This window comes from Hippocampus guttulatus, chromosome 21 (assembly GCF_054856545.1).
Source record: "Hippocampus guttulatus isolate MCC_2025c chromosome 21, RoL_Hgut_1.0, whole genome shotgun sequence".
In the NCBI taxonomy this organism is placed as follows: domain Eukaryota; kingdom Metazoa; phylum Chordata; class Actinopteri; order Syngnathiformes; family Syngnathidae; genus Hippocampus; species Hippocampus guttulatus.
The window spans coordinates 12,078,740-12,103,677 of NC_141281.1; the positions used below are offsets into that span (position 1 = coordinate 12,078,740).

Genomic DNA, 24,938 nt, shown 5'->3' on the forward strand with positions numbered 1-24,938 from the left:
TAGGTTGATTATTGCGGTTAATGAAACTCGATAGTTCGATGGAAAGCAAGGTAGAAAGCTAGCTAGCAAGGTAGAAAGCTAGCTAGCTAGGTAATTTGATTCACAGAGGAAGTTCATGAGAAAAGTAGATCGGTGGGTAGCTAGCTAATTTGGACAGTCCATTTGTTAATGAGAGGTTAATGAGAAATATTATTGACATAAATAGGCTTGTATGTAGGTGGTAGTAGACAGGGTAATTAAATAATTCAATGTGTGCATTAGGTCGCTACAGCAAGTCAACTGGAAAAGCCTTCACCTCCGCCCACGCACTCTGCCGTGTACGTGATATCGTCCAGGGCTATGTCTGTCCACATGTCTCCGCCCACCTCCGCTTGGAAGCTCACTCGAAAAGGTGCCGGGTTGGACAGGATGACGCTGGCGTACGTCCACCCCTCGGCTTGGTTTCCGGCCAAGGCCCACATCAGCAGCGGGGTGCCACTTGGTCCGACCGTGAACACCTCCAAACCCAGATTGAATGCAATGTTATGAGTCAAAATTACAACCACATATGGTTTTAAATATGTAGTTGTACATAATAGCACTACGTTGTATGAGATTGTCAATAAATACATTTGTTTTTATGAAGTTTAAATCACTCATGATAATTACAAACTCGTACGTTGGATGTGTGCCATAAGGGGCGTGGCTGAGTGAGCAACGTCAGGGGCTGGAGTCAGGTTCGCCGAAATTGGCGGCTCCATCTATGTGTGAACATGTGTTGTGGGCTCCAACAGTTCGTTGCAAAGGTTCTTATTTTGAATGTTGGTGTTTGACTGTTTGGCTCTCCTTGCCCACACCGCATACAAGGACTTTACAATACCATTACTATACAAAGAAACAGTGCTATGGCCGGCTAACGCTGTCCATCTCTTGGGTTGTCAGTCAAAGCAAGATTTCTTGGGTTTAGTATTGAAAATCAGTCCCAAAGACGTGAATAGATGAAATTGAGGATGCTTTGATCAATTATTTCCTGCCCACTGCCTTTCATTCTTCCCTGCGGGTACAAGTTGATTGTTAAAAATAGAGTCTTGTGCTCCAAAATGACAGCAAAACAGCATTAATTATGAATTTGCACAGCCACCTTCAGCGTTCCCATCCTGTCTGAGCCGTGCATGTAGAACCAGAAGCGCAGGTGACACAGGCCCACGCTGGCTGGAAAGGCACTAATGGTGGTCACCTTGGCAACGTCACCCTCTCGCTGAGCGCCTGAGTGGATGTAGAGGAAGTTCCCCCCACCACCTTTGGGAGAGAAATGCAGCGCGGCACAGTGTACAATTACCATTTAGTTGGAAGTTATTCAGAAGGACAGAGCTGGAGAAGAATCAGAACAATTTGTAGGTACTGAAGGTAGGCTGGTAAGTAGATAGGTTGCTAACTGATCTACCAACGAAGCTACCTACCGATCAAATTATAACTTGATTTATTCAGCTACCTAACAAACTCATTAACTTCTAAGGAGGCATGTAAGAAGCTAGCTAGCTAAAACCTAAGTCCCAAGTGGGTAGCTACTGCTAGCTGGCTAAAAGGTAAAATACACAAATTAACTAGGTCGCTACTGACGCACTAGCTAGGTAGCTGGCTACCTCGCTTGCTAGGTGCAATAATTAGTTCATGGTGGAGATTGATAGGTTGGACGACCTCTTTGACATTTTAAGGACACTGAAGTTGTTCGTTTTAGAATACCACATTTAAGACTTGTAGACTGACTGGTAAAAACAAAGGGGGACTTTGTATGGATCCTTGTCTCTCAGCGAGTGCCATTGTTTACGTGTTGCCTCAGTGTGACCTTCCATTTCGAAAATGTTATTGATCCGCTGCCCTGTGTTCATCGGTCAATGACACATTCAATCAACAAATTCAACTGGCCAATCAGAGTTCACACACAACGGCAGTCTCCAGGGGGAATTGTGTGTGTTTAATTAGTTTGCATATTGGCGGTACAGGAGCTGAAAACGGAAATATGATTCAGTATTTATAGCACAGTTGGTTCAGTGCTGAAAATAGAGCCCCTCGAGAGGAGTCGCCAACCTGGACTGTGGTCAGATGTCGGTCCAGCTCCCGTCGTTTCACTGCAGTGACTGATCCTCCAATCAAAGTCGTCGTCGGCGTCTTGGCCGAGCAGGCACCTGTCCTCCCATTGGCCGTCATCCACGTCAAAATTACACGCTCCCGGCATGGCAAGCACTGCGTCTAAATGTTCGTGTAACGGAATAAATGGATTTACTTGTGAATTAAAAGGTGAAACTTGCTTCGCGCCCGCTCACCACAGTCTGACTCGTCCGATTGGTCATCGCAATCAGGCTTGCCGTCACACACCAGGTGGGACTCGACACAGTGGCCGCTGTCGCACACAAAATCTGTGATTTCAGGACAGCTCATTGGTTCAGCAGGACCTGGGAAGGAAGCGCATGATGGTGAATGTTTTAGAAAATCGTAGAGAAAAAAAATAAAATTGGAGCAAATAAAATTGCAACTACTAGCTGACTAAAATTGTATTCATTTTACAATAATTCATGTCCACTGCAGTTGTTTGTTAGGACTGTTGAGTACTCTCAGACCAAAAAAATAAAAAATAAATGCAACACGACGGAGACCACGACTGAGTATCCATATATCCACCACGCACATATGACCCTAAGGTTCGTTTGAGCACCCATGCACCCCTCAGCGAATGTATTTTGTGTAGTGGACATATAACACACCCACAAACACGCATACATGCACACACATCTGTTCGTGGTCGAAAAAAGCTGACAAAAGCCTGTCAGGGAGAGCTTGGAGCATCTTTCCGCTTGCTGCACCTCATTTAAGGCTGGGAGGAAGACAGCATTGTAACAGGCAGCATATGTGTGTGCTGAGGCGGGAGGCGCTGACGGCAGAATGAAGGAGAAAATAAGGGCGCGAACGAAGGAATAAGGGTAATAGTAGCACACGGGAAGTTGAATAAGAGGGAGAAGGAAGGGAAGAAGGTAAAAATGCACGGGAAGGAAAGCAGGAAGGAAGGCAAAGTAAATACAGCAGATCAAAACGTTTACAAAGTGATATTAGCGTCATTAGGAAATGGAATAAATAGATGAAGGGAGGAAGGGACGAGTAAATAAAGTATGTAAAGAAAGTAATGGGTAAAGTAATGAGAAAGCGGTGGGTAATATGGAGTGTGGAAGAAAATGTAGGGAAAGAGATGGATTGAGGAAGGAAGGACTCCATAAGGAAAAAAACAAAGTAGCGAGGTAGGAAGGGCAGGGAGTGTGCGCCGGTGTGGGGAAGGACAGAGGCAAAGAGAAATGGTAGGAAGGAGGAAAGAAAGAAGCAAACATTAGCACACAGGAAGCACAACGAAAAGATGGAAGGAAAGGAAGATGTAAAAAGTGAAATTAGCAATATGTTCAGATTTGGACAGAGTCACGCAGCGAGCGGCCTCGCCCAGCATCAAACATCAACATCAAAAACATCTCTTATCCTTCGCTGTCGAGTCCCATTAAACTGATCACGCTGTGAAATTGCACCGCGTTGCATCGCCTGCGAAGATAAACGCAAACATCATTTCATCATTCACGCCGCTCGCCGTCGTCACTCACTCGGGGCGCAGTCTTTGAATTTCAGGTCGTCCAAGGCGGCACCCCCACTCACGTCGCGCCAACGCACACCCTCGAATATCACCCGGAAGTTCCTCAGCCTTCTCAGCGGCACCTCGGCCCGCTTCCACCCATTCCCCTGATGGCCTGATTTGTTCCACGCCTCCCACGTGGCCTTCTCCGTCTGGGTAGAGAAGATCATCACCAAAACACACTGCACGGGGTCAAGAAGTAGTGAGCTGGCTTCATCCGGCGAAGGTGCTCGTGAACAGATTTTGGCCATTCAAAGCTTCCCGCCGCTTTTCAGACCGTGTCTTCGTTTATCGTTGCCTCTCTCATGCCGCATATGGAATATATTAAAAGGCATGCCAAGTATGTAATTCCTCCGCGAGTCTTTTCCCATGGCAGCAGCCAGGCACCACATGGTGACTAATGCAGCGTTCAAACGAGCAATGTGACCCGGAGTGGGGCTTTGGGGGAGACGCCATCACACCCAGCCATGCGTCATGTGTCTCGTGTCTTCCCGGTGTCAAGTTGGAGTTCAGAGGAGAGAGTTATTATGAAGATGCTTAATTATGTTGAAGTGATGCAACAAAAAAAAAAAAAAAAAACAGACTGAATGGAAGAAGGAATGACTGACAGAAAGAGGAGATCAAATAAGGCCATAAAGCAGTATGCAAATAATTAGTTCCAAACAAAATATGGTGAAATACAGCGAATGAAGGCAAGAGACGGGAGGGAAAGAAGGAAGAGACTTGACTAAATAGCTCAACTTGAAAGGCAAAAAATGTGCACAGGAGGTCCAACAAAAAACATGTAAGGGAGAAAGGGAGAGAGTGATTCGCTAAGAAATGAGGAAGTAAAGAAGGTAATATTAGCAAAAAGGAAGTCAAGGAACGAACAAAGGCTAGGGCTGACAGAGGTAGTAAAACCGAAAAGCAAAATGTGCCCAAAGAAAGGAAAGAAGGAACTAAAGCAGATAGCAAACAGTGCAGGTAGCACACAAGAAGATGGACAGAAAGATAGAAAAGGAAAGCGGAGACAAAGTGAGAGAGAGAGGAAGGGAGAAAATGGAAAGGAAAGGAGGAGGTAAGTAAGTTCACAAAAACCTAAACACTAGGTGAAAAGAAGTTTCTCAAGGAGGAAGTCCAAGAAAAACACAAAAGGAAGAAAGAAAGGTAGGGGGGAGTGAATGAGTCAGCAAGGAGGATGTCAAGAAAGTAATAGTACCATCGGGGAACTAAAAAGAACCTGGGTGAAGGGAGGAAGGAAAGAAAAGACAGACAGAAAAGAAAGAAGCAAAGAAGGTCATGTGATGACAAAAGAAGTGAAACAAAAAGGTGGAAGTAAGGAAGATGACATTACCAGTAATTCGGAATTAAATGAGTCCTGATTGGTGGACTCCATGAGGTCAAGGGTCATTTAGGATTACCATTACAAAAGGATGACGACGGAGTGCAGTTTGATGCCTTTCGTTTTACATTTCCTCAGACACAAATGGGACAAGCAGTCTCTCGTTCTAACAAGGACACGGCCTTCATACAGAATTTTACATGAATAAAAAAAAAAGATAGATAGCTTCCTCTTGGCTTGAATACTGTACGCCCACCACAAAAGTATGTCTGAGAGGAAGCGGCTTTCCACCTACTCATCCATTGTCACAATCAACCACGAGCCGCTCTACAGTTGTCACCATATTTCCTTTACATGTAGAATCGCATCATGAAAAATGATATGGAAGCCATGTGAACATTGCTCTTGCAAAATACTACAAGCTGCCGTGTACGAAGGAAATATCCATTAAGTGCCAATGGCTCTCAAGCCTTTACTGTTGGTGCATGTAAAATACGCTAATGAGACGTAATACAAGTGTTACGGGTAAATCTGACTTTACAAGGATAAAAAAAAATGCTATTTCGGTTTGGCATGACTATTTGAGCTTCCTGAAAAGGAGAACTCCACCTAGAAATTGCGACCAAATTTGAGCCATGCACACCTAATAACAAAATGATGGAAGGAAGGAATGGAGCTAAAAAAAAAATTAAAAAAAAAGTGTAACAAAAAGATAATGGCAATAAAGGGTACGAGGGATGAAATGAAGAAGGTAGGAATACACTGTAGATATTGTCGGAAGGAGGAGGAGTAAATAAAGGTAAGCGGTTAATTGGTACCGGACCCCCCGCGAAAAGTGAAAAACCGTGAAGCAGGATTTGCCTCCTTTAGCAATTTTCACGTTTTTGTATGTGATGTTTGCATACAGTTAAACGTGAACCGGAATTTCGCGGCTGTTGGTGAAGCTCTGAGACGACATGCAAGTGACAACAGCCGAGTTACGTGCTGTCTGTCTGATCATTGATGCTGCTGTAAGAAAGAAACATCACGGGTATCAAATTAAAATACTGTATCGGCCCGATTATAAGACAGTGTTTTTTGCATTGAATTAAGACTGAAAAAGTGGGGGTCGTCTTATATTTGGGGTCTAGACATTATACCCATTCACGACGCCAGATGGCGCCAGATATCATTGAAGCGAATGCTGAACTTGACTCCCCAGGCCAAAGTGAACCCCTGTCACGAAGAATAAAAATAAAAATAGCGGTAGCACGAAGAAGAAAAATAAAAAATGAGCGGTAAGGAAGAAAAGAGAAGAAAATAATAAAAGAGATAACAGAAAATGGAGAAACGTAGCGACAATCTGGAGAAAAGTGGGTCGAAGATCGGCAGCTGAGGAGATGTAAGATGTAAGATGTAATTTACAATTCAAAAACCAGAAGCCATTCATTTACGAATGTGATTGCACTTTAGATCTGAATGAGGCAAAATAACATGCCTTTTCTCTCAAATATATTGTTTCAATAATATATAAATAATCGTTTGTTTCAGATGCACTGTAATTATTTTCTGTATAAAAATTAATTTGGTGTTCAAAAAGTCTTTTTTCAAACTTGAGTCTTGAAAAAGAGGGGGTCGTCTTATAATCAGGGCAGTCTCATATTTGGGCCAATACGGTAGGTAAATATTATTTACACTTTACATATGAAATTGTCCCTCAGTGTGAGTGCGAGTGCGGATGGTTGTTCGTCTGTGTGCGCCCTGCGATCGGCTGACAACCGGTTCAGGGTGTCCCGCGCTTACTGCCCCGAAGACGGCTGGGATAGGTTCCAGCACCTCCCGCGACCCTTGTGAGAGGCGAAAAGACTTGTGTTGGTGGCATAGAAGGTGGCTCTCACTTGACTCGAAGGCTTTTGAATGACTCGAGACTTTTCTGTTAGAGCTGCCGACGGTGTAGCTGAGGTTTTTAAATTGGAGGAAAAACACAGTGGTGGGTAGCGCTATGACGTTCATCTTGTCTTCTTATTAGTTGAAATAGGTTTCCGATTTCTTTTTGATCAGACAAGTTTTGTTTTTGTTTTTTTTGAGTGAAGAAACTTTTACCAAGCTGACAGTTTCGGCCGTCATTTCAGCCTTCGCCTGAGCCATTAGTGTCAAGGCTGCGAAACACCTCCCTACCCCTCCTCCTGCTGCCGCCGCCGTCAAAGCAATGCGTCTCGATTGATGGGCCGTCTCCGACCAGCGGGCTAACACATTCTCACACAGCTGGGACGCATTGAGTCAGGGGGCGAGGGAGCAAGGGGTTGGAGTGCAGCTTTACTCGTCAGGAAAAGCGATCGCTTAAACAGAAAAAAGTGATCGCGAACACAATACTGAAATACAATCAGCGAGACAGTTGACACGCTACCAATCAGTTCACGGGGAAAATCCACTCGTGCTCTCATTGGTCGATGCCGCGCCGGTAACCAATCAGACTCCTTGTTTGAGTGGGCATGTAAAAAGCCTCCGAGTCATGTCATCTTTTTGCTCGGCATGCAGGGAAACCTCTGTCTCCGCATCAACATGAAACAACGATGAGATTGTGTCTTCCCGCAATGTGGGTGCCAATATGGCTGTATTTTATGTATTCATATATGATTAACGTTGGGGAAAAAAAAACCCCGCAAAAAAACGAAGCTGCAAAACTCGAAGGGAAAAGTGGCGAGGGATCACTGTAACAAGAATGGAAGGAAGGAAGGAGAAAATAAAGGGGAGAAAGTGATATGACCACACAAGAAGTTGAAAAAATTGAAAGAATGAAGGGGAAAAGAAAGAAAAGCAAGAGGGTGATATCAGCGCACAGGAGGTATAACAAAAATATGTAATGAAGAGAAGAAAGGTTAAAAAAGAAAAGAATGACAATAAACTTACCACCCAGTAAGTGGAACGAAAACACTGAAGCAATGAAGGAAGGACGATGCAATGCAAGGAATGAGCAAATAAAGCACAGGTGCCAAACTCAAGGCCCGGGGGCCAGATCTGGCCCGCCACATCATTTTATGTGGCCCACGAAAGCAAATCAGACATGTCAACGTCTACCATGATTGCTAAAATCGGAACCAAAATTTCCACTCCTCATATGTAATAAATAAGACAGATATTGTAAGCATTTTCTTTTCATTTTCCAAATCCCTCATTACAGTAACTTAAACAATCGTTGAATCAACCATTATTCTTGACTTCTTTAAATGCGTTCACAGTCATAACAGCCCTCGAAGGAAAACGTATGCATTTGAGACCCCTGAAATAAAGGAAGCAACAAAGGTAGGTAGGACACGAGAAACCCAACAAAACAACTGAAGGAAGTGAGAAAAGCAAAAAAAAAAAACAACAACAACAAAAAAGACTGGATTGAAAGGAATGGACAAGGGAAATATGTACGGGCGAGAAGTTGAACAAGGAGATGGAAGAAAGGAACGAGCAAAGAAAGAAAAGAAATAAGAAGCTTTCATAAGTACACAGAGACTCAAAACAATGTGAGGACAAAAAAAAGGGAAAAAAATAATGCAAAGAAAGTTAAATCAGCACACAGGAAGCGGAACAAAAAGATGGAAGGCAATGAAGGGAGCGAGGGATTAAGCGAGGAAGGAATCATTGTAGTCTACAGAAATTTGCTGAAGGAAGACGGGGGGGGGGGGGGGGGGAGCAGCAGTCAAAGCAAAGAAGAAAGTCAAGAAGGTAATATTAGCAAATAAGAAGCTGTACAATAAGCCGATTCCCATGTTGTGTAAATTTTGATAACATTCAACATGGAGGATCGTCACGTTTTGGTTTTCACACGCGCTTACTTTCACGAGCAGGCGGATGGTTCCTGAGGCCTTGTGGGAAATGTAGTACCAGAAGGAGAGCTTGCAGATGGAGCTGGACTCCTTCCATAGCGAACTACTGATGTGAGCCTTGTCGCCTTTCAGTCCCACTGGTGTGGCTTCTAAATACAGAAAGTGACCTGAGGAAGAAGAGGAATCCATTTTGAGGCCTGTTTTTCAGGAGGGTCACATACTCCTGCCAGAATAGACAATGTTTGAATGGCATCTAACTCATATTACCGCAGACGGAAGGAAGTAAGACGGAAGCTAAAGGCGTTGCATAGAAAGAGATGTAGGACAGAAGAGGAAAGATAAGGAAGAAGTAAAAAGGAAATAATAGCACACAAAAAAGGGCTACGATGTGAAGCTAAAAAAAAAACAAAACAGCCTTGCAAGGAGGCGCTGGCCGGATAACAAACCGCTCTCATCCTTCAACGTGTGGTCGTACGGCGGCCGTATGCTCTGGACCGAGCCGCTTCCCAACAACCAGTCAAAATTGTCCGCCAGCGAGTTCTTCCAGCCGCACGGGCCGTCTTCGAAGGAGCAGGACGTCCCGCAGCTCTCCTCGTCCGAGCCGTCGCCGCAGTCGTCGCGGAAGTCGCAGCTCTGGCCGGGGGAGTAGCAGCGGCCGTTTGCGCAAGGCAGGGACCCCGGAGGACACCGGCCTAGAAAGAACACGCAGCGATGGACAAAAGCAATTGAGTTCCCAAATTGACAGCATGTGTTTCCTCCATCATCATCATCCTCAGGCTCTGCTGACTGATTCCCAAAGTTGATTTTTAAAACTATACCGAGGACTCTCTTGGCGAGGGGAGTAGAAAAAAGAAGTCAAAAATAAAGTTCAACACTCGATATAAAACATTCAAAATATAATACCCACCACTAGTACAAGTCATTTGAAAAAAAAAATCAAAAAAATAAAGCATCAAATGAATAAAATATAAACAAAGAATTGAGGAATAAAAAAAAATAAGTGGACAGTAACAATATGAATACAATTTTCACTTTTCATATTAGTACAAAAAAAATACAAAAAATGAATTACAATACAAAAATTAATAACGTTTTTAAATATGTTTATTATCTAAAAAATGTTCAATTAATCCCATATCACAAATAAAATAAATTACAAATAGAGCAAACAGTGCCGTGAAAAAATATTTCCCCCCCTCCTGATTTCACTTTTTTTGTGTGCATTTTTTGTGCCTTAATAAATTGAATTGTTATTTGAAAAATGCATTTTGTATGTCCTCGGGTTGTCTCAGAGTGATATTAAAATTGGTTTGAGGATTTGAAACCTTTGTGTGAGATAGATATCCCACCAAAAAAAAAAAAAAAAACCCCTGAAATCGGGAGTGAGGCAAATACGCGGTAACTGTTAAAAATGTATACAGAGCACAAAAATAAGATCTAAAATATCTATTCATTCATTTTCCGAACCGCTTTATCCTCACAAGGGTCGCGGAGATCTAAAATATGATTTTTAAAAATTATTTATAAAATAGTTGGAAATGTGAGCAATCAAAAAGTATTCCTCAATTCCAAGTGTTGCTCAAGGGACACATCGTCAAACTGGCTGAAGAAAAAAAAAAAAAAAGAACTTTGCCAAACGTGTCCTTTTGCTACTTGGACAAATGGAGGTGCCTAGAGGAGGGTGGCAGCAAAGCAATTACAAGACCTGTGCGGGCGAATATAACGCATCAAAAGAGATAAGTGGAGCATTCGAAATGACCTTGCAAAGTGTACCTTCAGGAGGAGGGGGAGTGGCGTCGTCCTCTATCACGGCTGAGGAGGCGAGCAGGCACCCTGGCGAAAAGGTGATGTCGTCCAGGCAGATGTCCCCCTTGGGATTTCGGCCCACTCGTCCTTCCAAAATGACTCGAAAGTCCTCGGTGTGGCTCAGCGGGACCTCCCCCATCTGCCAGTAGTTGCCCTGGTTGCCCGTCAGGTTGAGGAGGAGGTCAAGACCCTCTTGGCTCTTCTGGAACACGGCCAGCGCTCCGATGCCATCTCCGGACATGTGGAAGAAGAAGCGCATCTGAGGGAAACGTCATAATTATCCATAATTAGTGGGGAGGTGTTCATTTTTCTTGTTTTCTTTGAGGTGATGAACCAAGAAAAAAAAAATATGTGCGGATATTGCGCATTCCTGCAAATAGTGGCCAAGCCGCTTACTGTATTTACTTGGCATCATGTATTTATTCAACTGCACAGAGAGGGAGTGATTTATTTGGGGCGGTCGATTTGTGGAGAGGCATTTAGTAATTTGTCATTATGTAACCAAAAACCTTTGTTTGTATTCCAGATTTATGCAAATATTGGCTTGAGAGCATTTCTTTACTCAACTCCAGGTGGGGAAGTCTGTTGTTGGGGGGGGGGGGGGCACAGAGAAAAAGGAGGATCCATTTGAAGGAGACGTTTATTTGTCTTATGTGTGGATAATGCACTTTTTTTGGGCTCGTTACAATTTGTTTGAAGCGTAGTCCAAATGATCATTTTAGATTTGTCCTGATTTTTTTGTGATGTTCTCGACAAAAGCATTAAAAAAAAAAACCTGCTTATGCCGTATGGACCCATTTTTTCACGGGAAGATTTTCTCTCAGAAGGGGCGCGATTATACCAGCTTCCATCAGCCACGGCAGACTGATTCGTTTGCCGCCCCCCTCCCACTAATTTAACCGCTGGCGTGATTGATGAATTGACTGACAGGTCGAGGGCGGGAGATGACAGATGAACCGGGCGGTCGATCTCTCCCGCCAACAGGCTGACAGCTGCGATGACACAAGAGGCAATTAATACTGACTAGCGTGTGTGTGTGTGTGGGGGGGGGGGGGGGGGTTGGATATATGTGTGTGTGTGTGTGTGTGTGCATTTTTTTTTAAATAATGCATGTTATTTTCTTTTCAATGGAACCATTTTCAAAACAATTTTATTGCAATTTGTTTTCCCCAACATTACGATTTAATAGGTAAATATGTTTTCAATGACCTCTTCCCGTGTATTTTTTTTTAAACAGACACATGCAATAATTGAATCTGCATAAACAAAATCAGACTTATCCATAAATATTTTGGGTGTTTTAGGTTAGGCTTGCACTGAAATAAAGTCAAATGAACAATGAATTAATATGACAAATGTATTTATCTCCTTCAATTAGAGTCGTTGAATCTTTGACTTTTTCAGTAAGCGCTCGCTAGGAAAACGTTAAAATATTCCGCAAGTCATTGTGCATTGTGCAATAGAAACGGAACAATTTGAAATAATTCCATTTTTGCCTGACCTTGCACTGGGAGCTCCTGTGGCTCAGCAATGGCCCCGAAACGCGGGCGGCATTTCCGGCCACTTGAGGGAAGGAGCTCTCCAGGTAGAGGTAGTGCCCAGAGGTATCCCTCAGGGTACGGTCTGTGGACGGGCCCGTGCCGAGAGTGGGAGTGCTGCCGGCTTTGATCTGCCAATCAAAATCATCCTCCGAGCCCTGGCGCCAGGAGCACAGGTCAAACTCAAAATCGCAGCGGCCGCTAAACACCTCTGAAAAACAAGACGGTGAGACAGTAAAAGAAAATCCCATTTCCCTCCCGCTTACTGCGCGGAGGACCCTAACCCGTCCTTAGATTTCCACTCACTGCAAATATAGGGTTCCTCATCCGAGTCGTCCCCGCAGTGGTCGATGAAGTCGCACAGGTTGTCCCGGGGGATACAGCGACCGTTGGCGCAGGCGTACTGCTCGGGGGTGCATGGCCCTTGCGTGGGCGGCGGAGGCGCACAGTCCACGAAGCTGACGTCGTCGATCACCGTGTCGCCCATGTAGCTGATCCCGCGCTTGGCCCGGAACGCCACCTGACGGGGCAACAACGCGGCTGACGTTCATTTTATAGGCAGGCTTTCCTAACCTCTTGGAGTAGTCATGATAACTGCCACTCTGCAGAACAGAAATGAGCAGACAAAGTGAAATGACCAACGACGCCCGTCAGGCACGAAAATTTAAGAACGTCAGGTTCAGTCTTTATGAGGCTCATTTGAAAAGGCCACTAGCACTCTCTGCGCGTCTATAGAAGTAAGAAAGGAAAAAAAAAAAAAAACGGGCGACTCATCAACTTGGCGGCTGGTAGCATACGCGTGGACACAACGGCTGACACAAAGGTTAATGACTGTCGGCGATGTCGCTCCCAGAGACAAATCAAACCTTTGGCTGACACACACACAAAGTCAGTTGATCCTGGACTGACCTCGGCTGTCAGACGCCAACGAAGGACTCATTAGTGCCACGATCAGGACTTAAGCCCATTTGGGGCAGACTTGGATTTGATCGATTTGGCATTAAACAAGTCCATCAGCTAATGAGTCATGTCGGCGTGTGGGAAAGAGGTAATTTGATTCGCAAACATTATAGAAGGCTAATATATTATTTGGACAAACGTATTCAGATACTTCATCAGACTCATTTCCCCGTCGTGGGCCAAATGAATTACCATTTTGGAGAAAATAATTCAGTCCTTCAAAACTAGTTTTACTTAGCAACCTTCATTTTGGTTGGCATGTCTATTATAAGTAGACTCGCAAATATCGTAAGTCTCAAGAACACATACTAAAAAGACTATTTTAGAACACATTTTTGGATAAAATTGATTGTACCACATTTGAAGCAGATATACTCGACGGTGTGGAGACATTAAAACAGCCATAATTATACATTTTCATCATTGTGTGTGGCAGCAAAGTACGACTTGCTGTTGATTACAAAGCTCGAATAACAACAAAAAGCCCAGAATTGTTTTGAAAATTCAGCTCCCACGGCCAATTTCACATAATCATTTGAAATTTGGTAACTGTGTCTATCATGAGACGAACCCCAAAAAAGTCTCAAGAACCCATTCCTGAAAAGACACGGGAAGTCTGCCATTTTGCTTTCAAGTAGCGGTAGCCATTTTCGGTTCATTTTGACCATTTTGGAGGGGATCTCGATCAACATCAACTCCAACGGGTTGTGTCCATTTGCTGCCAGATATACAGTATGAATTAACTCAAAGAAGGGGAAGAAATTAGGGATACACATTTATCGTAAGTAGAACCGCAGCATGGTCTTTAAAAAGCACAAAGGAAGTCTGCCATTTTGAGTTCAATGTGGTCATTATTTGGCCCTTTCTAGGGGTCCTTCAAAGATAGACCCGTTCTATAGATCTATAGATCCAATTGCCGTCAAATTTGAACTGTGTATATTGGTCATGTCCTCGCCGACAGACATTTATAGATGCAATAACACCGTTGTATTGGAGGGCAAGATTTTCAGCAATTAATGAAATGAATGAATCAAACACCATATTAGAAGAAAAGCATTTCCAAACCTGAATGTCATTTGACAAGCCCAAGAACACTTCACCACGTCTCCACTTGTTGCCTTGGTTACCAGTCTGAGACCAAACCTCATGAGTGATGTTTCCACGCCTCAGCAAAAGCTGCAAAAGAGATCAGGGACAACTGCAGATGCTGACAGGTGGAACTACGACTTATGACAGGGCTCTCTGTACTTACTTGTAGTGAGCCCACAGTAAATCCGCCCATGTGGTACCAGAAGACCAGGATGCAATGTGGCCCGGTGGATGCAATAAGGGGCGTCTGGATGTCGGTGACGTGGCCGTAGCCGCCGTTAGAACTGTCAGCGCACATGTACCAACCGTGAGGGCTGCCCCTGGGACCAGAAATAATCGAAGTGGTGAGTTAGCCTTTAGTTTCAGATAATAGACAGATAATCGCTGGAGTCATTTTCAAAAGATAAAATAAAGTCTTGAGACATCTATCCATCTATATAAATGCAGATAAAATGGGCAGTGGTTGACTGGTTCGCACGTCGACCTCACAGTGCGGAGGTACCGGGTTCGATTCCGGCTCCGGCCTTCCTGTGTGGAGTTTGCATGTTCTCCCTGTGCCTGCGTGGGTTTTCTCCAGGTACTCCGGTTTCCTCCCACATTCCAAAAACGTGAATGGCAAGTGATTGGAACACTGTAAATCAGCTGTCCCCACACTACGGCCCGCGGGCCGAATGTGGCCCGTCGCTGCATTTTGCCCGGCTCCATGAACATTACAAGAGATGGGTTTTTTTATGGGTTGTTTTTTTTTTTTTCCAAGTCTGGCCACGTGATCCAGACTTGTAGATGCATAGAACGTAACATACTATCCCACCCTTCTGCAGTCTGAGCCATATCTGAAACACCCCCCTCCCGAAAAAATAAAATAAAAATAAAACCTGCGATGCACCCGGGTCAAAAAAAAAAAAAAAAATGAACTAATGCCAAAATGATTAGGTAAGAGAAAAAAATGATTGGTTATTTATTTCATCAATTGTCCCTGTCAAGAGCCCCAAAAAAGGTTCACATCTGCTTATGTGCGGCTTTTTGGAAAACAATAAATGTTGATGTCTAGACACCCTCTGCGATTGTCACACTTTTTACACCCACACACCCGCACACACACACGCACGCTCTTTACAGTATAACATACATTGACATATGTATGTATATGTTTATGTTATGCTGTATATACAGGTACATACAGTATACTCTGCATGGTAAAGGTGGGTGTGGTGAGCAGCTCATTTGCATGTAACAAAACAGCACCCACAGAACCAAGTTGTTGCAACATAGATGTTTTAAGTGGATGCTAACTGAGGTGTCATTCTTTTTCATTTCCACAGAGGAATGTCAGAGACTTTTTGTAAGACACCTGGGAAAGGTTTTAAATGGTGAAGAAAATGCATAACATGAAAAATAATTACTGCAATGTAGATTAAAAAATATAAATTTGCTGTTGCTCACAGGGTGTGGTCGGTGACAGGACGATGATACTGCTCTCCGGCATGAATGCTCTCCCCTCGGTCGGGGGACCAGCGAAATGCATGCATAGACACTGGGGCCGGGACAATAGTCTCCCAACCGCATGTTTTACCACCTTCAAAATCACACTCCTCAGCCACTGCATGAAAAAAGGAAGGAAATTAGAGTTCGGGTTTGGCTATGGTTCGGGTTGGGATTAGGAGTAGAGTTATGAAGGTCAATTAATTAGGTTTAAGGGGTTAGGTCAATGAACAGACAAGAACTTGATTTTAAAAAGTGTCTGGGGTCCCCCCCCCCATTTTTACCACAGTCGCTTTCATCTGAGCCATCCGAGCAGTCGCGCCTGAAGTCGCACACTTTTTCGGGGGTAACGCACTCCCCAACCGAACCGCATGCAAACTCCCCTTGGGGACAACGATGGGGCTGAACCGATGGCGTCGGCGTGGTCCCCGTCGGGTCAGTGTTGTTCGCCTTGGGGAGCTCACCTTTGTTGTCAAGTGGCACACATCTTTAATGTTCAGTCGGAACACATACGCTGACCTCACAGACGCAGGCGTACCTTCATGCGGCACACAGCCCAGGAAGGAGAGGTCGTCGATGGCGATGTCCCCGTTGAAATCATCTCCAACTGTACCTTCAATTACAATCTAGCCACAGGGACAAAAACACAACTTTTTAGATGTGGGCAACAATGTAGTAGAAGAAAACACCCGGAAGCAAAGCATGACTAAATTAGGGCCCATCCTTAATATTTAAGAGGTTGTGAAAACTTCAATTTGGCCTTGGTTTGAAAATAAGACTTTTATATTATTATTGTTATTATTATTATGACGATGATGATGATGATCGTCATTATTAAATATTATTATTGTTTTTGTTTCTTTTAGGTGGAGGGGAAAGAATAGGTTGGGAAGAGCTAGACCGAAATGATTCATGTAATACGGTAAGACATACAGTATGCTCTCAATCGCACAGATCCTGCAGGCAAAATATCCACAACCAGCTATTTCTATTCCATCTTGTCCACCCATCTAAATGCAAATACATCAGTGTGGAATGGATTAGCTGTGGAGTAAAGAAATTAATTTTTTTTTTAAAAAAGGACTTCCTGTTATCAATAATACTGACCCTGATGAAGGAGAAATCTTTAAGTGCCTGTGAGGTTATATTCGCTCATGAATTACAGCATCATCCATCACACAGAGATCGATGTTAAAGTTGTTACATAGAGATTAGTATTGGAACTCCGGAGGACCACTTTCTGTGTTGACACGATTTGCAAAAAGTTAGCGGTACTCTGCTTCCAGGTGAACCTCAAATACACTTCTAACCTTTACAGGTGAACATAATCGGTCCGTCCATAAACTTTTTGTCTCACTCTGTTCTCTAACAAGGAGCCAAATGCTGAATTTCACAGGAGGAAAATTACCTGGAAAGGTCGAGCGCTGGTGAGGTAAAGAGTCTTCCTGTGCCAGATATTCCCCTGGTCGGCATATCCTACCCACAGCAACTGGCCGCGGCCCGTCGACGTGGTCCTGAGGTAGATGGCCAGGCAGAACACGTGCGAGCCAAACATGTGGTAGTGGAAGCGGAACACGCACGGCTGGCGGGTATTGAAAGGTTTCACGCCGCGTCGGTGGGTGGGCTCGAAGGCCGGGCTCAGCAGCACCGCCGTGTCCTTGAACTCCTGGGGGACGGACGACTCGATGTAGAGGTAGTGGCCGTAGCTGGTGCCGAGCGTGTGGTCCTTCCAGGGCCCCGTGTTGAACGATGGGGTGGGGCCTCGGTTGCGGGTCCAGTCGAAAATGTCGCCGGCGCCGTTTTGCTCCTGTTTCCAGCTGCACAGACCTTGCTCAAAGTTGCACTGCAGCTCAGGTACTGTGACAAATTACAACACCGAAAATGTAAATAGATAATAGCAACGGCTGGAATCCGTTATTACCAACTGAATTGTGTTTGGTTAATAAAGATTATAATCTGAATGGATGGATGGATGATGAGTGGGATAAAATCTGGAGGGGTAATTCATTTATGTGGGCCGTCTTGAAATGGCCAAAATGACAGCCACCAAAATGGCTGCCACCAAAATGGTTGCTTCAGACCAAAATGGCTGATTCTTTTCAGGCTAATCGTGGATCTTCTCATGATCATCGACTGTACCAAGAAAAGGCAATTTTTTAGGATGAAAAATCTCACTCACGGCAGCCCTCTTCATCTGAACCGTCCCCACAGTCGTCCACCAGGTCGCAGAGCAGCAGCCGCTCCACGCACGCCCTGGTGCGCGTACAGTGGAAGTGTGTGTGCGGCGGGCACTCGGCGGTGGCGGGTGGCAGGGAGCAGTTGTGGAAAGACACGTCGTCCAGCGCGGAGATACCATCAAAAACACCCAGGCTGATTTTAGCCAGTGCGATCTGGAAGGGCCGGGTGATTCGACCCAGTTGTACACTGACCCGATTCCAGCGGTTTCCCTGGTCGTACAAAGTCCTCCATATGATGGTGTTGTTTTGGACTCCTTGGATGCGTAGGTACATGTCGGCGGCCCCGACTGATATGCCTGAGTTGTAATGCCTGGAGGGAGGAGATCGTGAATGAAATTTGGCAAAAGACAAGGAAGCTAGAGCTTTGCCTCACCAGAAGGTCATAGTGCACCCGGAAGCCGACTGCTGGAACCACGGTCCTCTGAGAACCGCCCTTGGATAAAGACTGCTGCTGTTCTTCAGTATGAACATAAAGTGACCTGTAACGGAGCAACAATTCATCTTACAAAGAGACCCCTGAATATCATTAATCTGGTGTTCCTCAAGACTCTGTTCCGAGACCTGACCTATTTGACTTCAAAACGGCGCCGCGAGAGTGGCTGCCTTTCCAGCAGCTCTTATATTTGGTTGTTCTACTTCTTCCTTTCATAACTTTGCTGCTGTGAATTGGGAATTTCTCCATTGCGAGACTAATAAAGGTATTCTTATCTTATCTTATTTCCTGTACAATAAGTGGCACAATGTGTTCCACTGTTACTAAGAACTTCACATCTGTATCGCATGGAATCTGAACAAAACTGAATAGTATACCAGTGCAAACCACATTTCATGATATGCAAGCAGATGCTACCCTTAGGAAATGTGTCATGTCAGTAAGACTGCCACTCAACAAGCTCATGGGACCAAAATGCATATCAGAAAACAGAGCAGACGGGGACAAAAACAACATATGGCGGACTATTGAGTTCTCAGGGATATGCTCGTACCCTCCGTGCTGTTACTGGAGTGGTCCGGAGGGGGTGGCCGACCATAATACTCTGGCGGTACGTCCGAGGACGAGCCCCTGACCCAGTCGAAACCGTCACCAAGAGTGAGTTCGTACCAGCCGCAGGAGCCGCCCTCAAAGTCGCACTCGGAGGCTGGACAAAGGCATAAAGGATATTTTCATGATGCAAGGTAACGATAATAATAATAAAAATTTACCAATCTGAGAAATATTGATCAAAAACCAGTCATAATACAGAATGTTTCTTTGTTTTTTGTTTTTAATTCCAAGTTTGTTGAATTTTATAGTCTTTTTAATTTCATTATGTCAGTTTGAATCTGGGCGGCACAGTGACGACTGGTTAGCCAATTCGCCTCGCAGTGCAGAGGTGCAGGGTTTGATTCCGGCTCCGGCCTTCCCGTGTGAAGTTTTACCCGTGCCTGCGTGGGCTTTCTCCGGATACTTGGATTCACTCCAACAGTTCAAAAACATGCCTCGGAACACTCTATACCACAGGTGTCAAAGTCAAGGTCCGGTGGCCAGATCCGGCCCTCACGTCATTTCATGTGGCCCGCGGGAGCAAATCGTCTGTGTCAACAATCATGATCCTTGCTGAAATCTGTTCCGAAATGTCAAAATGTCATGGGTAATAAATAACGTTGAGATTTTGCACCGGCCCCCTGAGGGAAGCCGTAACTCCGAAGTGGCCCGCGACAAAAAAATCTGTTTGACGCCCTTGCTCTAAATCCTCCCTAGGTGTGATTGTGAGCACAAATGGTTGTTCATCAATGTGTGCCCTGCAATTGGCTGGCAACCAGTTCAGTACGCATGAGGTTGGCAGAGGTGGACCCATTCATTCCAGCTGTGCACCTGTCTCTCATTATTCACTCATCATGATCACATCATGCACCAATAATGGTAGCTTGTGACCTGATAACATTAGAAGCGGTCCACTGTAGTAACCGCTGTCCCTGAAAGGGATAAGGACTCTCATTCCGACCATTCAGGGTCGGAGAGTTCGCCTTGCTCAAGCCTTCGTTCGAGTTGCAGTTTTCTAGTCGTTCCATATTTTGCTCCGTATTAGTATTAGTAGTGTTCTCAGTTTGTAAATTTACTCTTGGTTTGAATCTCACGGGTTTTGGTCCTCTTGTCCTTTTGAGACAAACTAATTCTGTTTGTATTTTCCATGCCTTATGCAAGCGCTTTTTGTTCTTCTCGTTTCATCCTGGCTTTGACCAGTGTCAAAAAAAGGTTTATGAACAAAACGCAAGTACAAAACTTGCGTTTTGTTCATAAACCTTTTTTTGGACCGTAATCGTTTGTGAGGTCCACTCTTAAATGGATAATTCCGGAACACATTTATTTCATCACATACTGCATAATGCCTTTTGCAATTAATTAAAAGTGTTACATTTACTAAACTTGTAATACTTAATTCATTTAATGTTCTTTTATTGTGATTTTATATTTATTTTCAATATTAATGTCATAAATGTTTTATTATTTATACAGCTTTTTCCTTTTTTATTTTTCCTATATTTAAAAGTTATATATTTTCCCAATTTTAAGATACATACTGTATATACATCTCAAAAGTATTTCTAACAGGAAAGTTTGTTTGGATTTTGAAGAAAAAGACGCGAGTTGAATTCTTGAGCATTCAAACGAATCTTGAAGTAACACTTTTACTGTTCATAATTCTTGTTCCAAGTATATACATTTAAGCAAAATGCTTACGGCAGTCGTTTTCATCGTCGCCGTGGGGACAATGCCGGGTGAAGTCGCACACTTTGTCCCTCTCTATGCACGGCCCACTGCCTCCACAAGCAAACCAGGACGGTGGGCAACCACTGGTAGGTGGGGGCACGCTAGGAACGAAAACTTTAAAAAGCAACATGTTGTAACGTTTTTGAAGTGTGACTATTAAAAAATGTTCTTAAAAATGTCAGTACATGGCACGCAGTGGGGGCGAAAGGAAATGTCATCAATGGCCAGCACCTCTGATGCATCACTGTCGGCCGTGAGAGTCCCTTGAATTACCACCTGGTGGACGCAGACACACACACACACACACACACTGTATTTTTGTTTTTCAATTCAACATATCGATTCAATGTTAATTTTTTATTTGATTTCAATGTACAGTATTTGTTTCCATGATACAAAATTAGAAGCTGTTCATATTTATTTTTGCTTCATCCCCTGAGGTCTGATGGGGGTGAGATCACACACGCGGTGACAAAGTCCACGGAGAGGCTTTATCTGTGACTTTGGATCTTTATGATCTGCCATATACGGTGTGTGTCCCCAGAGTGAGGAGGAACTGTAAGTAGCTTGGAGTGAAAAATTTTTTTTTGCTAATCATTTTAATTGTATTTTTCTTCATTTTTTTCTTCAAAATGGGTCATCTTACCTTATTTTTTTCCTCAATGATTAAAAACAAACAAACACATTTTACTTTATTGAACCTTTTCATGCACCCCGTAACCTGATAACATAATAAACTGTCCGGTGTAGTAACCGCTGTCTATGAAAGGTTTAAAATATGTTAAATAAGATCCAACAAATCATCAAAATATCTATTTTTGAGCTTTGTATTTTTGGCCAATACAAGAGGGTCTAAGATAATTTTAGAACAAAAACAACCAAATTAAACAAAATTACCTCTCTATAATGTTTTACAAAAGTGGGCAAAACAGGCACATTAAAATGAAAAAAAAAAAACAATAATAGAAAGAATAAGAATAATGTAAAACTTGTACGCACCTGAAAAGTGCTGTTGCTGGAAAAGCGGACAACAGCCCGCTGCCACACTTGCGCTTGATTGAACTGTTCCCAAAGCACAGTGCTGTGAAACAGTGGACCGCTCTCCATCAGAACCTGAAGAACTCCATGTTGGGCTGAGACGTAATAGTAGAAGCTCATCTAATAAGGACAGATGTAATGAGTGATAAAAATGTACACACACAGATTAATCGGATCACTGGCAAACAATATTTGGAGTTTATAAGGTTGACCCAAGTGTGCACACTGTCGCATTATTGGAGTCATGGCTGTGTCCAGAAATAACCAGTCACATTCAAACTCCTGTTAGATGGGAGTCAGCACACAGCTGTTATTATTTAAAGTTAACCCGAATTAAAGTTCTGGTGTTCTTGTCGGGTTTTCTTCACATTTTTTTTCTTTTGGGAATAAACGATATTATTTCAGTTGTTTGTTTTTTTACTTCGCCTCTCAAAAAGAGTCAAATTGAGTTGTACATATTATAGGTCACAATAATAGTGGGAAACGTTTTGAAAGAGGTCTTTTTTTTTTGTATCACAAACTTAACTCTGTTAATATCCGATGTACATGCACTATAGTGCTGCCGCCGATTGTGAAAATGTTTTGTTTTAATGGGTACTCACTTATTACTCGATTGTGGGTTCTGAAAATGTCTTACCTGGCAGGTGTCAGCAGGTCCAAACAGAGGACTTATTAGTTGTGCTGTGGTAGCGTTTCCTCTTTGAGGCACAAGGGACAGGAAATGTGCTGAAGAATTGAACATACGTCTGAGTGAATCGCACACATTCACTTTATTTAGAGTTTTTAAAACAAGTTCTCAAACCTGATTGCTTGGCGGTGTGATCGTGTTGGATGGGCCCAACCGCCATCGTTCTGTTCCATTGAGCGAATGCTTGTGATGGCTGGATCAGGTCACAGAAGCTTTCGTCAAATTGACATCTGTTATAGTTGGAACCTGCAGGGAAAAAAAACAAAACAAAACATGAAACACCCCAATACTAACGAGGGTGTTTCATGTCTTTTAGACCTTTCCTAGCCGATGCCATGTTGGTGAGCGTGGGATGCGTTTTAATTTGTTACCAAATATGGTTCCCTTTCCTGTGTAAACCAACTCATCTACAAACTTTGATTCAAAAATGTGTCTTTTGTTCTGTTTTAACCCGTGACAAACATTAGTACGATACAAACACATGCATTATCTTCAGTAGTGTGTATTGTATCGACATACAGTGTCGCTCGTCGCCACCATCGCCGCAATCGTCAGTGAAGTCGCACACGCAATCCTCAGGTAAATGAGCACCATTAGCGCAGGTCAAGTGCAAACTGAAACCAACGTCAGTCAAGGACGCCAAAGTCAAGGACGCCAGCAGCATTTGTCGAAATTCCCACAGCATAACGGATGCCTACAAATGTTCTCTACATTACTTTTTATATCGGAGAGACTCTCGGTGTGACTTTGTGCTCCAGCATGTCGTAAACAGTCATAAATGGCTTTTATGGCGCTTACTCAATATGCCTGCTTGGTTGATTCGAGTCACTTCATTGAACCGATGCAAAGTGAGATCAAGGCTAACTGGCTAGCTTGAATTGAGGATCAGAGATTTTCTGAACATTCTCTTAAGAATGTTGCTCATTTACTAAATAAATGATCAAATGAATCAATAAATAAAACCCACCTAAATAAATTGTATATTAATGTTCATATACTTGAGTATGCACCAAACTGGCTGTAGTTCATATAAAATGTCCACATAAAAGTAATATTTTTTCAAGAAAGTGTTTATCAATTATTTAAGGGGGAAAAACTGATGATACCGTAATTGAATCTTAGAAAAAAATGAAGAGGAAAAAGTTGTAAAGCTCAAAACGTATAACTTGAGACTCTGTTGCCATCTAGCGGTCAAATTATCGTCGTGATGCTGAGGTAATATCAGACCACTCTTGACAATAACTTCTTTTACGACTGACCAATTACACTTTTAATACGTGCCATACGATAAGAGAATGTCACCCAACCAGTTTCTTGTTTATTACGACTGTAACACTACACTTGTAGGCTGTACCAGACCATCATTTTTACAACATAGTACAAGCCCATACTAGGATGCCTCCCAGAAGGTTTCATCAACTTGTGATACTTTCCACTTAGATCTCACATTGCTGACGGGTTGTGTGGTGTAGCAGGATGCATATACACTTTTCACCTCTTGCCTCTGGCCAAATAAAGCACCAAATAAACACGTCTCTGAGGTGGCTGCCGGTCGAAGAATAGCCTAGCGAATGCTGGGTGGGGGTGACAACGTTTGGTCATCATTAAGATGTACAGTATTTGATGCACACCCACTTGGCAAAGTGGAGACACTTCCAGCTACTGAAATGGGGGCGGAGGGAGGGGGGCTGGAACAGTGATGTGCACTCGGCGTTAAAAACGTTTTTTCTTAAAACTTCTTTTAAAATAGTGTCCCCCAATTAGAACAACAATGGTTAATTCAAATATTTACAAAAATAAATTGTATCAAGGGTTGAATAAATACAAAACACGACGAGAAACAGGTTCTGTGTTTGACGGATGAATTTATGACTGTACGTCTGTTTCATGCGTCTACGTCATAAGAATGCGACAGTGTAAAAGTGTAAACAGATGCTGTAGCTTCCTCAATCGGTCGCTAACATGGACCAAAGAACGGCATCCTAGCTGTACATGTTAACAAATTAAAAAAACAGATTAACAACACGTTAATTTTTTTTTTGCGTCTAATGTCTTACCAAAGATGGCGCTTTCCTTGTTGAGCCTGTGTGCGAAGGAGGTGGTGAGCGACCACAGCTCGTCCCCCCACTGGCTGCGCTGGGTGCCCCGAGAGCTGTACGGCCCGCTACTGGAGGCCTCGTTCGCCGGATGCAGACCGCTAGCCGTCGGGGAGCTGGTGCAAAGGTGGCCCGAACGTCGGCTGCGCATCGGCGGCCGCAGGAAGCAGGGGCAGCGGCCCCCGAGTCGGCTGTGCGTGCAGGCTCTGTTGCTCGCCGTCGTTCGGGGACTCTCCGATCAGAGGTTGGTTATCGATGAGGGATTGTTATTAGCATGCTGCACATTCACCGATCGTTTTATAAGGTGCGTCTTTACAATCTGGAAATCAGAGAGAAGATTTATTTGTCTAAATGTATTAAATTTGTGTATGAATATGTGTGTGTGTATTATTTATATATATATGTATACGATATATATATATGAAAAACTCAATTTTGTATTTAATATTTCAAAAGAGATTAAGTAAAAAAATTAAACAAAATTGTGT

The 24,938-nt window shown here is 43.5% G+C and overlaps 1 protein-coding gene across 1 annotated transcript in view; it reads right to left on the bottom strand.

Annotated features, from left to right (window-relative positions):
- Positions 1 to 24,733, bottom strand: part of malrd1 (MAM and LDL receptor class A domain containing 1) — a 29,684-nt gene extending 4,951 nt beyond the window's left edge. The window contains exons 1-25 of the mRNA XM_086102011.1: positions 24,412 to 24,733; positions 22,469 to 22,600; positions 22,304 to 22,392; positions 21,628 to 21,786; positions 20,814 to 20,904; positions 20,599 to 20,742; positions 18,863 to 19,015; positions 18,250 to 18,355; positions 17,819 to 18,186; positions 17,048 to 17,496; positions 16,178 to 16,265; positions 15,924 to 16,103; positions 15,601 to 15,757; positions 14,321 to 14,477; positions 14,134 to 14,244; positions 12,415 to 12,628; positions 12,072 to 12,319; positions 10,538 to 10,829; positions 9,211 to 9,456; positions 8,774 to 8,931; positions 3,618 to 3,798; positions 2,304 to 2,432; positions 2,068 to 2,229; positions 1,121 to 1,278; positions 296 to 497 (exon numbers count right to left, since the gene is read on the bottom strand). Coding sequence (XP_085958137.1) covers positions 296 to 497; positions 1,121 to 1,278; positions 2,068 to 2,229; positions 2,304 to 2,432; positions 3,618 to 3,798; positions 8,774 to 8,931; positions 9,211 to 9,456; positions 10,538 to 10,829; positions 12,072 to 12,319; positions 12,415 to 12,628; positions 14,134 to 14,244; positions 14,321 to 14,477; positions 15,601 to 15,757; positions 15,924 to 16,103; positions 16,178 to 16,265; positions 17,048 to 17,496; positions 17,819 to 18,186; positions 18,250 to 18,355; positions 18,863 to 19,015; positions 20,599 to 20,742; positions 20,814 to 20,904; positions 21,628 to 21,786; positions 22,304 to 22,392; positions 22,469 to 22,600; positions 24,412 to 24,601 — 4,564 coding nt within the window. The 5' untranslated portion in view covers positions 24,602 to 24,733. The remainder of the gene's footprint in view (positions 1 to 295; positions 498 to 1,120; positions 1,279 to 2,067; positions 2,230 to 2,303; positions 2,433 to 3,617; positions 3,799 to 8,773; positions 8,932 to 9,210; positions 9,457 to 10,537; positions 10,830 to 12,071; positions 12,320 to 12,414; positions 12,629 to 14,133; positions 14,245 to 14,320; positions 14,478 to 15,600; positions 15,758 to 15,923; positions 16,104 to 16,177; positions 16,266 to 17,047; positions 17,497 to 17,818; positions 18,187 to 18,249; positions 18,356 to 18,862; positions 19,016 to 20,598; positions 20,743 to 20,813; positions 20,905 to 21,627; positions 21,787 to 22,303; positions 22,393 to 22,468; positions 22,601 to 24,411) is intronic.
- Between the last annotated feature and the right edge of the window lie 205 nt (positions 24,734 to 24,938).